General features: G+C 43.7%; 1 protein-coding gene across 1 annotated transcript in view; it reads right to left on the bottom strand.

Annotated features, from left to right (window-relative positions):
* The window catches only part of LOC144599835 (nuclear factor NF-kappa-B p105 subunit-like), a 53,144-nt gene that overhangs the window by 11,884 nt on the left and 27,986 nt on the right, over positions 1-13,274 (bottom strand). Inside the window, exons 6-9 of the mRNA XM_078411086.1 lie at positions 10,464-10,618; positions 7,590-7,748; positions 5,856-5,960; positions 5,240-5,331 (exon numbers count right to left, since the gene is read on the bottom strand). Of these exons, the coding sequence (XP_078267212.1) occupies positions 5,240-5,331; positions 5,856-5,960; positions 7,590-7,748; positions 10,464-10,618 (511 nt within the window). The remainder of the gene's footprint in view (positions 1-5,239; positions 5,332-5,855; positions 5,961-7,589; positions 7,749-10,463; positions 10,619-13,274) is intronic.

Genomic DNA, 13,274 nt, shown 5'->3' on the forward strand with positions numbered 1-13,274 from the left:
GGCAACAGCAATGCTCGTTAGTTACCAGATGTCATTGATAAACTTTCAAGTCTAGTTAAATACAAGAAGTGATGTTCACACATATAAACACCAATAACTGGAAAGCACATTGCAGGTTTCTTAGTCCTCGAAGACCTATTCCATGTCACCTCTTTGCCATGTGTCCAAACGTCACTCTGGATTTTCCAGTGACTTTGTCCACTGGGTGATCCACATCAATTTCACACTCACTGACAGACATGGTTACTCGTATTTTCATGGATACATGTGGTGATGGAGAGAAAGGGTGAGAATTTGTGGGTAAGAGAGGGAGAGAGAAAGAGAGAAATAGAGAAAGGGATAAAGAAATGGGGAGAGAGAGCGAGAGAGAGAAAGAAAGAGAGAGAGAGAGAGAGAGAGAGAGAGAGAGAGAGAGAGAGAGAGAGAGAGAGAGAGAGAGAGAGAGAGAGAGAGAGAGAGAGAGAGAGAGAGAGAGAGAGAGAGAGGGAGGGAGGGAGGGAGGGAGGGAGGGAGGGAGAGAGAGGGAGAGAGAGGGAGAATGAGAGAGAATGAGAGAGAATGAGAGAGAATGAGAGAGAATGATAGAGAATGAGAATGAGAGAATGAGAATGAGAGAATGAGAATGAATGAGAATGAGAGAATGAGAAAGAGAATGAGAGAGAATGAGAGAGAATGAGAGAGAATGAGAGAGAATTTGAGCAATACCCTTCACTCGCTGCATGCTGTTCTGCAAATTCTCATTTGTTTTCTTTCTCCATCCAGGCATAATTTAAGTTCACCGTGGCAGAGTTCACCGTGGCAGATTTACTGCTTAATGCCCACACTGACAAGTCAGGCTATCTTTCAACAATGTACTCACTGCTTCGTTTAACACAAGAACTTCTTGTCCTTTAGGTTCACATTGGTTTGTAACTGAGATGACAATTCAGAAAACAACCGTTGTGAATCATCTAATGCCTTCTGCACTTTGCGACTTTCAATTTCATTTGATTCCCCAATGAATCCTTTCTGAGTCTAAACGGCATTGCTTTAGTTTTTGAATTTTGATTTTCAATTTTGGTTTCCTCTGAATTACAACTGACTTGCTCTGGAGACATCCATTTTCATCTTCTAAAAATCTAAATGATGGCACAATGGCACAGCTGGTAGTGCTGCTGCCACACAGCGCCAGAGATCCAGGTTTGATCCTGACCTCGACTGCTGCCTGTTTGCATGTCCTCTCTGTGACCGCGTGGGTTTCATCTGGTTTCCTCCCACACCCTGAAGACATCCCTAAATACTGGTGCAGATTTATCCAGATACATTTTTTAACAATACGAATTCCCACATTAATCCTAACTTCCTCATTGCCAATGTAATATATTAAGCTCTAACTAAGATGCCCAGTGAATTGCTGAAAAAACAAATAAATTAAGGATCTTCAAGGAGTCACGTTGATTGTGATAGATAATATTCATAATAATAATAATATTCATTTATTGTCATTGCAACGAGTACAACGAAATTAAAAAAACAGCCAATCCTGACGGTGCGTACAAACATATATGCAATAATGCAAAAACAAATAAATACATAAATACAATTAAATTAAGTACAAGATTTTTTAACGGTGTTGCCTAGTGCACAGGTAGTGTTCAGTTCTCGTATGGCCCTGGGGTAAAAACTGTTCTTAAGTCTGTTTGTTCGGGATTTGATTGACCTGAAACGTCGACCAGAGGGCAGATGAACAAACAGACGGTGGCCGGGGTGGGATGGATCTTTTATTATTTTGCCTGCTCTACTGAGGCAGCGCAGGCTGAACAGGTGCTCCAGGGAGGGCAGTGAGCAGCCGATGATTTTCTGGGCCGTCGTGATGACCCTCTGAAGGGCCTTCCTGTCCTTTTCTGAGCAGCTGGCATACCATGTGGTTATACAGTATGCCAGCACACTCTCGATGGAGCAGCGATAGAAGGACAACATGAGCTTCTCCTGCAGGTTGGTTTTCCTGAGGATCCTCAGGAAGTGGAGTCTCTGCTGTGCCTTCTTTACTGTGGTGATGGTGTTGGTAGACCAGGTGAGATCCTCTGCGATGTGCGTACCCAGGAACCTGAAAGCTGGTACCCTTTCCACGCAGACCCCATTGATGTAGAGTGGGTCGTAATCTCCACTGGTTTTTCTAAAGTCAATTATAAGTTCCTTTGTTTTGGAGGAGTTCAGGACCAGATTGTTCACTGAACACCATGCTGCCAGCCTTTGGATTTCATCCCTATAGGCTGTCTCATCTCCTTCTGAGATAAGTCCAACCACAGTCGTGTCATCCGCGAACTTGATGATGGTGTTGGTGGGATGGGTGGGGGCGCAGTCGTGAGTGTAGAGGGAGTAAAGGATGGGGCTCAACACACAGCCCTGTGGTGAGCCGGTGCTCAGTGTAATGGTGGAGGAGAGGTGAGGGCCTATTTTGACTGTCTGGGGGCGGTTGGTCAGGAAGTCCTTGATCCATTTGCAGATGGTTAGGGAAAATCCAAGGTCGGAAAGTTTGGTGACCAGTCTGCTCGGGATGACCGTGTTAAAGGCAGAGCTGAAGTCGAGAAAGAGCATCCTCACATAGCTCCCCTGGTGTTCAAGGTGGGTCAGTGCAGTGTGAAGAGCAGTGTCGATGGCATCCCCTGTAGACCTATTTGCTCTGTAGGCAAACTGGTATGGGTCGAAGGTGGGTGGGAGGCTGGCTTTGATGTGCTGCAGGACCAGTCTCTCGAAGCACTTTGTGATGACCGGTGTGAGTGCTACCGGACGGTAGTCGTTAAGACCGCTGATGACAGGCTTTTTCGGCAGTGGGATGATTATGGCGGACTTCAGGCAGGGAGGGATGGTGGATTTTAAAAGGGACAGGTTGAAGATTTTTGTGAAGACCTCAGATAATTGGTCTGCACATTCCCTCAGCACTCTGCCCGTCACACCATCGGGGCCTGCAGCTTTCCTGGGATTCACTGCTCTGAGCACTCGCTTAACGTCATACTCCTGCACAGTGAAGGTGTTGCTCTCAGGTGCTGGAGAGGGTGTAATGTCTGCCACTGTAGCTTTCACCTCGAAACGAGCAAAGAAACAGTTAAGTTCCTCAGCCAACGAGGCGTCGCCGTCGGCAGTCGTGCGGTTGCTGGTCTTGTAATTGGTGATGTGCTGGATGCCTTGCCATACCCGCCGTGGGTCATTGTTGGAAAAGTGGTCCTCAATCTTCCTCTTGTAGGACGCTTTGGCATCCTTGATGCCTCTCTTCAGGTTGGTTCTAGCAGCACTGTATAGAGCTCTGTCACTAGACCTGAAGGCGGTGTTACGGTCCTTGAGGAGAGACCTGACATCCTTTGTCATCCAGGGTTTTTGATTGGGGTACAACCGGATGCGTTTGTCGACGGTGACATTGTCAACGCAGTTTTTGATGTAGCAAAGTACAGTTGATGTGTACTCCTCCAAGTCCTGATCCTCAAAAATATCCCAGTTGGTCCTTTCGAAGCAATCCTGCAGCTGCGAGGAAGCTCCTTCAGGCCATGTCTTCACAGTCTTTATGGTGACTGGAGCTTTCCTCCTGAGTGGGGTGTATGCTGGGGTTAGGAATATGGACAGGTGATCTGACTGCCCCAGGTGTGGTAGTGGTGCTGACCTGAACCCCTTCTTAATATTTGAGTAAACCTTGTCTAGTGTGTTTTTCCCCCTGGTAGCACATCTTATGTGTTGTTCAAGTTTCGGGAGAACTGACTTTAGGTCTGCATGGTTGAAGTCCCCGGCTATGATGTGGGCTGCTTCTGGATATGTGCTCTGTTGTGAGTTTATTGCACCTAGCAGGTAGCCTAAAGCTGTGCTAGCGTTAGCATTCGGTGGGATGTAGACTGCTGTTACTATAACCCCTGTAAATTCGCGAGGAAGGTAAAAAGGCCTGCATTTAACTGTTAGGGACTCCAGATCAGGAGAACAGTGGCTATCTATGGTTTGGATATTAGTGCACCAGCTGTTGTGCACATAAATGCATAACCCCCCCCCCCTTGCTCTTACCGGAGTCGATGTTTCTGTCCCAACGAAACGCTGTGCGCCCGGCTAGCTCAATGGCTCCGTCTGGGATAAGTGGATGAAGCCATGTCTCTGTTACTAAGAGAATGCAACAGTCCTCCACGAGTTTGTTTGCTGATATCTGTAGTTTAAGTTCGTCCATTTTGTTGATGATGGATCTGGCGTTGGTGAGGAACATGCTAGGTAGCGGTGGTTTGTGTGGCTGTCTCTTTAGCTTGGCAAGTATACCGGACCGGCATCCTCGCTTTTGCTTCCTGTTTCTCCTCCGTCTGCGACGCCTGTTCGCGCCGACAACTATCCACGGAGCGCCCGGTGTCCTGGCTATCTCTTCCGGTATATTTCGCGGGTGTGGAAATTCGCGCACAAGGTCCCGATTGCACTGGAATCCGATGATCAGAAGGTCCTTTCGGTTGTAGGTAGGATTTGCCTGATTTTCCTGGTTTGAATGACTAAATTTGACTAACAGACATAACACAGATAACACACATAAAACGCACCGAAAGGGAGAGCTGTGAGCCGCTGCGTCCGTGCGCGCCGCCATCTTGAACATACTGAACTACTGAAAGCTGAATGATGGTACAAACAATGTCTGTAGATTTCCACAGGACGTGGTTTCATAATCTTGAACTAAATTCTAGTCAAATCATTCACTGTACAACCAGTTTCCTGACCATGTTCTCCAGAGACTACTTCACATATACGTGCGCACTTTTGTTCTGTGGCAATTTGGGCTTGTCTGTGGTAGTGATTCTTTGCATTGAATGTGAATAAATTGAACAACAATTTGGCAAAACAAATTAAAATCCACTTGATCATCCTATAAAGTTGAAACTGTTTAGTTGCATCTTCATTGAGGGCTGAAAATAAATGATGTTTCTCGATTAGATTAGTTTCGTTTAGAGATTCGGCCCACCTAGTCCGCACCGACCGGCGATCCCAGTGCGCTACCAAGCCAATTAATCTACAAACCTTGTTTGTCTTTGGAGTGTGGGAGGAAACCGAAGATCTTGGAGAAAATCCATGCAGCTTATGGAGAGAACGTACAAACTCTGTACTGACAGCACCCGTAGTCAGGATCAAACCCTGGTCTCTGGTGCTATAAGGCAGCAATTCTACCGCTACGCCACCATGCCACCCTTACTTTTTTTCAGTGTAAGGTGGTCTGCACCATACTTGTTGTAAAATGTTTTGGAGCCTCTACCTGTCGATGAACATCAGCAGCACTAAATTTTCCAAATGCATCCCAAATGTGTCCACTTTCATCTTCCTGGAAGAATCGGACCTGAATATCATCTGAGCAGGAGAAAATAATAAATCAGAAATTAGGTTAAAAAAAGGTTTCATTCTCGCAATTAATTTCAGTTTAAATGTAAATGCTGAGAAATAGCCCTCACACATTCGTATTTCACAAATCTCTACAGCATTAGAACCACTAATCTGTAAATCATATTTGAAGATGGATAACAGAAAAAATATCATGTGTTCAGTCAAAAGCTACATAGAATGACAAAGCTATAATCAGTCAAAAAGAAGTTGACTGGACAATTACCCCTACCAACCAAGCTTGGTGATAAGTGACTGGGGTTGATTTCATGCACATAATTTATATGTCACGATCCCCCATATTACATTTTTTCCAGAGCTATTACCCTTCTTTTATGGGAAGGAGTCGCTGTGGATTCTCATAACCTCTCTTTAAGTAGATTGTTTTCACTCTTCATAAATTGATATTTTTGCTGTATCGTAGACATATGGCCACTTTATACTACCACAACAACTGACACAGTGTGGTCAATAAACGTCCGGTTATTGTTTACCTTTTTGTACTTTGTCACACAGCAGAAAGACTTCTTCCCCTCCCACCACACTGCCAGAGGTTTTGGCCATTCTCACTATTCTCAAACTTGATGCATTGGGTGCTTCTACAAAAGGAAACACAACATTCAATACTTATTTGGTGTAAACTCCTCCTCAAAATCCTTTTCAATGATAAATTAAATTATAAGTTTAAGGTGAGGGGGAAAGATTTAGTAGGAACCTGAGGGGTAACTTTTTTTACACAAAGGGTGGTAGGTATATGTAACGAACTGCCAGAGGAGGTAGTTGAGGCAGGTACTATCACAATGTTAAAAATACATTTGGACAGGTACATGGATAAGATAGGTTTAGAAGGATATGGGCCAATTGTAGCCAAGTGGGACTAGTGTACATGGGGCATGTTGGTTGGCATGGGCAAGTTGGGCTGAAGGACCTGCTTTCAATTGTGTGACTCTCACTCTGACTCTATAAGAAATTAATGCAAACAAAAAACCCATAATGTTTAAATTACCGTCAAAATTTAGTTTCAACAGTTTGGAGGAAGGAAGAATTGATGGTGGGACCAGTGCCTGCTTTGTTTCTGTTCTGTGTTAAGACTAGCCTTGTGTCATTCGGGGTCATGATAGAGGTGTCCACGTCGCGGCCCTGGTTAATGCTAATTCTACCACCACCGCAGAGTGGACACGATAAGAAGAAGAACTCGGGGTAAGCATTGACAGGAAGCTTAATGGATGGATCAGACTTTGGGAGTTTTATCCACAGTATTCTTGCCAGGCCACGGTCTGGCTTGATGAGGTTAGGGGCCAGTTTCGCTGTGAGCCTACTTAAATTACGAAAAGCCTCTCATCAAAGGAAAGCAATGGGGCCGCATAGTGGCACAGCAGTAGAGTTGCTGCCTTACAGTGCCACAGACCCGGGTTTGATCCTGACTACAGGTGTTGTCTATACAGATTTTTTACGTACTCCCTGTGATCCTGTGGGTTTTCTCTGGGTGCTCCGGTTTCCTCCCACACTCCAAAGACGTACAGGTTTATAGATTAATTGGCTTTGGTAAAAAACAATTATAAATCGTCCCTAGTTTGTAGGATAATGCTAGTGTACAGAGATCGCTGGTTTGCGCGGCTTAATTGGGCCGAAGTGCCTGTTTCCGCGCTGTGTCTCTAAAATCTAGAGTCTAATCCAAAACAGTTGGAATGTCCTTTGAAGAAAGGCACTGGCATCTCTTTGAGTAAACAGCTAAGAAAGAAAATATCCCAAACTGTTTGGCTATTTTTGAGTTTTGGTCACTGTGACAAAGCACCATGTTGCTAGTCCAGTTTTACCAATGGCAGTTGAACAAGGTGCCCCCCATTATTCTCATTCAGGTACAAAACACCCATTAGTTACTTCGATGATTCTTCATGAATTGGAATGGCATTATTATAGCCGGCGGACAGAATGAAAACAAGTTTCTGCTTTATATGAAAACCCACACATTCAGAAAAATTATATCTTTCATTGCTTAATATAACAACAAACTGATTGAGAAAAAAAACCTATTCAATATCGATATTTAAATTTCACAGCTGCCCACAACCAAACATTCCTTACAGCCCAAATGATTATATATTATGATTTGGATGAACAACTCCAATTTATTATCAACCAGTATTATTCATTCACGAGCAATCATTTAAGACACAAAAGCATAACTTCATTCTGGCCATTATATAATCCATGAAAAATATACTCACTGCTGTCGTAAATGGGACCAGATATAACTGAGCTAAGTCGATGAGTGAACTTGCCATCACTTCCAGAAAGGTATGGAGTAAACATCAGGCGAACAACACTGAGATCCATGTATTTGGTTCGCTTCTGGGCTTCCTGATGAATTCTCTCTCTGTCTTCTTCTAACATTGGAAAAAATCCAATATTGCATTAACATTACATTAATTGCATTACTTGTCCCATTACACCGCATGTTGTTACTGTTCTACATGGGACCATCATTTGCCGTTTGTGGGTCACATCTGCTTCAGGTGTCCTATCGACCCTGTCTTCAAATTGTGCTTCAGTTGCTGCAAGTACGAGCTGCTATTATTACAATCAGAAAGAAAGCTACATTTATCTCCTCATCCAATCCAACTGAACCATTGTGAAATTAACAGCGCAAGGGCTGAAAAAGTGGTGTAAATTCGGTTGAATTAAATTAGTTCAATACCAAATCAAAGGGAAGTACAAAAATATGAAGGAGAATTAGGTTGAGATTGAACGAGGAAAAAAAAGCATATTGGAAAAGTTTAACAAAAATAATTGTAAAATCTCTCCAATAATTACTAAAACCTTAAAAGAGCCAGATCCAACACTTGTATAAATAGGTCATTTTAGTTATCGGTCAGTAATCAACCGACAGTATCATACTGCTAAAATGTATTTAGGCTGAAATAAGCAAGATGGTTTTATCTCTTCAACCCCCCCTCTCACTCCCAGTCTGACCTTTCTGTCATGGGCCTCCTCCAGTGCCATAGTGAGGCCCACCGGAAATTGGAGGAACAGCACCTCATATTTCGCTTGGGCAGCTTGCAGGCCAGCGGTATGCACATTGACTTCTCCAACTTTAGATAGTTCCTCTGTCCCTCTCTTCCCCTCCCCCTTCCCACTTCTCCCTCTATCATCCTGTCTCCACCTATATCCTTCCTTTGTCCCACCCCCCTGACATCAGTCTGAAAAAGGGTCTCGACCCGAAACGTCACCCATTCCTTCTCTCCTGAGATGCTGCCTGACCTGCTGAGTTACTCCAGCATTTTGTGAAATAAATACCTTTGAGATGGTTTTATCTGGTATTTAAATACAGTAATATCCTGCCAATCCAAGCATTTTAAATGGTGAAATACACAGCTAAATCCTATTTTCATGAAGGGGCAATATTAATGTGGCATATCAGTGTCAATAAGCTTAGGGTTTTCACATCTACCCTTGCTTGAAAATGCTGAAACTTTTGCACATAATGATGAATGCCGTTAGCTTCAATGTGAATATTACGACAAATTACAGCCCAGGTGCCAACATGTTACTTATGCTTGCATGACATTGGAATGTTTCGATTCTGGTCCGCTCACTGATTTTTACAATGGTGATAAGAAGCAAACTAATTTGAAAGGTGGCAATACAAGGATTTTTTTTCTAGTGACGATACGATTTGTAGCAAATCCCTGCCATCAATTCCTCTGACTGTTAGTTGGCAGTGAAATGCTTTTGTTACAGATAAGAAACTTCAAACCTGATGTCTAAGTGTGAAGGATTTGTATGCATTTTCCATGTCAGGCAATTAATTAATGTGGTGAAAATTGTGGTTACTCACAGAAATGAAATCTGGTTCAGCCCATCCAAACTGATGTTAGAGAATGGGAATTCCAGCCTGTCAGTAAAAACTCACATTCAAGGTTTCAAAGTCAGTTTTTTGTCACATGTACCAATTAAAGTACAGTGAAATTCGAATCAATATCACTTTCATCTCCCAGGCCAGCAACCTCAGTATTGAGGCCCTAATAACTCCCAGTCAGCTCCTTTAGGCAGGTCGGATATTCACCTGCCCAGTACCAGACTCCTGATATGGACTCTCCTTTGTGAGCGCTGTCAAAGGAACAGATTACCAGATGAACAAAATAAATGATTTGAGGATGTGCACAAAGCCTCCATGAATTTGGAAATGCAATATGCCCACCAGCTCCAGGAAATCTCCAAACCATGGTAACTTAAAATAGAGAAGGAGCATTTTAGATGACGATGTGAACCTCAAACCTGTGTGCAGGGAGTACTCAGAGGTCAGGATAAAGTGTGGAAGGAACACACCTTCTTCCAAATGGTGCACATACCCACCCTGTCAACAAACTCCTTCCTAATTAGTGTCGTCAATCATCACAAAACCCTCAGAACTTCTATGCAAGCAAATCATTATCAATCCTGAGGCACTGCCGAAGAAGAAGAAGAAAACGTTTGAGTGCCAGTAACAGTTGATGTAATAAAGTTTAGTAAAATCCAAACTTTACTTGGACTGGACTGAGATCCGGCAGTGAAAAGGTGAAGGGGTAAAGATTTTTTCACACAAAGGGTGATGGGTGTATGGAACAAGCTGGCAGAGGAAGTAGTTGAGGCAGGGACTATCTCAACATTTAAGAAACAGTTAGACAGGTACATGGATAGGATAGGTTTGGAGCGATATGGGTCAAACACGGGTAGGTGGGACTAGTGTAACTGGGACATGTTGGCAAGTGTGGGCAAGTTGGACCAAAGGGCCTGTTTCCACGCTGTATGACTTTATGACTCTATGACTCTGAAAGCCCAAACTTCACCATTGCTGTTAAAATCAGATACTGTCAAACAATAGATCTGAACTCTGGAACTCCCTAACCGATAGATCTGTTGGAATATTTTCGCCATTTATACTGCAGTGGTTCATGAAGGTGGTTTAGCAACACCTTCAGAAGAACAATTAAGAATGTCCAATAATGGTGTTCGACAGTGAGATCCAGAGTCCTGTAAATGATTAGACTTTCGAAAGAAAGCAGATTTAGTTTTGCATTTGAATATTGGATAAAGAAAGCAAACTAATAATGTTAACTCACTTTGCAACTGATTCTGTTGCAATTCCACTCCATCTTCATCAGAAAGTGAAGGATTTTCATTATTGAGATCTGACATCCAGGACTTAACCAGCTGCTCTTCTATAATTGTTGCCACATCTTTCTTTGGAACATGAAGGATTCCAAGGTTGGAAAAGCTAATCAGATAATACATTTATCAGCTATCTTCATGGAAGCATTTAAAATACCAATACAGAATATTTTACTATATAGCTATAATATATATCTTACTTACAGTCAACAAAATAACTTTTATTTCAACTTCAACTCCTCCTCCCATTCCCAATCTGATCTTTCTGTCCTGGGCCTCCTCCGTCAGAGTGAGGCCCAGCGTAAATTGGAGGAACAGCACCTCATATTTTGCTAGGGTAGTTTACACCCCAGCGATATGAACATTCTCTAACTTCAGGTAGTCTCTGCTTTCCTTCTCTATCCCCTCCCCCTTCCCATTTCTCCCACTAGCCTTCCTGTCTCCTACTGCATCCTATCATTGTCCCACCCCCTCCCCTGACATCAGTCTGACGAAGGGTCTCGACCCGAAACGTCACCCATTCCTTCTATCCCGAGATGCTGCCTGACCCGCTGAGTTACTCCAGCATTTTGTGTCGACCTTAGATTTAAACCAGCATCTGCAATTTTTTTTCCTACACAAAATAACTTTTATGATAACTTTAGGTATGATGTAATCTGCAATCAGTTACAGATTACAGCAAACAAAGACTTCTATCTGATATTATTCCAGTCATGCTCAGAATGTTTGGATTGAAACTTTCTTATCCAGTCCAAAATCTATTTAAAGAACTTAAGTAGTCTTAACCCAATTGAAGAGCATCATGAGTGATTATGTTTTATATGCATCGGATATGAACTGGAACAATGAATTTAGACTTTTAAGATACAGCATGGAAATAGGCCCTCCAGCCCACCGAGTCCGCACACCAGCAATTACCCAGCATACTAGCACTATCATACACACTAGGGACAATTTACAGTTTACAGAAGCCAATTAACCTACAAACCTGTACCCTAACCGAAGGAAACCGGAGAAAACCCATGCGGTCACAAGGGAACGTACAAACTCTGTACAGACAGCACCCATGGTCAGGATCGAACCCGGGTCTCCGGCACTATAAGGGAACAACTCTACGCTGCACCACCATGCCACAACCATGCTTGTGCTTCAGAAAAGTTTGCAGCATTTATACCAAATTACCAGTTCCTGGCCAATAAATTGCTCCATGCCATTTATTTGACATTGAAACAACTTTTGGGTCATCCTCATGGTGATCATGAAAGTCACATGAAGAGAGAGGATCACAACTTGCCAGTCTCACAGAGCATCAGTGTCAGGTGTTCCAGTATAATGCCAAGATGAAACTGACGTTGCTGGTTTCAGTACAATGTTCCTTGTTGATGTGCTGCAAGGCCACGCAGCTCTCAGCATGTCTGCCAGCAGGTCAATCTCTGCAGCTGCTGTTACGGAGACATACTGCAATTTACAAGAAACACTCTTCCAGGCATGAGAGAGGGTTGCTCTTGAATAAATAGGTGCTACAAAGATAGAAGGAGAATGGGAGATTGCTTCCAGGGGTCACAAGGAGTTTTTAATAGATTTATTTTGGAGATATATAATAGGCACGTCGGCTCACCGAGTCCGTGCTGAACATTAGCCCCGTACACTAGCACTATCCTACACACGAGGGACAATTTACAATTTTTTACTGAAGCCGATTAACCTACAAACCTTAGTTCTTAGTGTGTGGGAGGAAACCAGAGCTTCCCTAGAAAACCCGCGCAGTCACGGGGAAATCATACAAACTCCAAACAGACAGCACCTATAGTCCGAATCAAACCCGGGTCTCTGGCGCTGTGAGGCAGCAACTCTACCGCTGCGCCACAGTGCCATTTGGACAGGGTGGTGAACAATGCCCTCAGTTGGCATGTACTTCATGCATTTGGGGCTGCAGAGACCCTCCATGGCTGCAGTTAGGCGTGCTTGGCAGGAACTTGACAGGGTGGTAAGAACAGGAGTACGGTTGCTGAATACGTGTACCTTGGAGAAACTTGCAATGAAGGCCAATGCCCTTTCCAGTTGCTCCTATGCTACTTGGTGCTGTGTGAAGTCACCTCTCCTTGAGTATGGAGCTTAGGTGACCTCCCCAATGAAACAGTGAGTAGCAAACATTGAGATGTGGCAGAGCTCAGAATCAAAAGCCTGGAATGATGCTATATCTAGGGTGGCACAGTGGTAGAGCTGCTGCCTTACAGCACCAGGGACGGGGTTCAATCCTGACTACGGGTGCTCTGGACAGAGTTTGCACATTCTCCCCATGACCTGCATGGGTTTTCTTCAAGAACTTCCGTTTCCTCCCACACTCCAAAGATGTGCAGGTTTGTAAGTTAATTGGCTTGGTATAAATGTAAAAATTGTCCCTCGTTTAGGATAGTCTTAATGTGCGGGGATCACTGGTCGGTGTGGACTCGGGGGGCCGAAGGGCCTGTTTCCGTGATGTATCTCTAAACTAAACGAAACTAAACTAAATTAGAAAGCTGAGAATGACTGTGACCCTGATCTCCACGGGCAAAGAGTCCAAGGCGCACATGAGGTTGAATTTCAGGTCGTAGAAGGTCAGGCGTCTCAGTGTGGACAAAGACAGCTGTTCAACTGCTGGCCCTAAAAATAACTTGGTTTCAGAAGAAGCAGGGTTGTTGTAACTGTTTTCTTTCAGACTAGTGAGGTGGAAAATCTCACTGCAGATGAATTTTGCATTTGGCAGTTCTGTTAACGTCATT

This window comes from Rhinoraja longicauda, chromosome 14, assembly GCF_053455715.1.
Source record: "Rhinoraja longicauda isolate Sanriku21f chromosome 14, sRhiLon1.1, whole genome shotgun sequence".
NCBI lineage: Eukaryota > Metazoa > Chordata > Chondrichthyes > Rajiformes > Arhynchobatidae > Rhinoraja > Rhinoraja longicauda.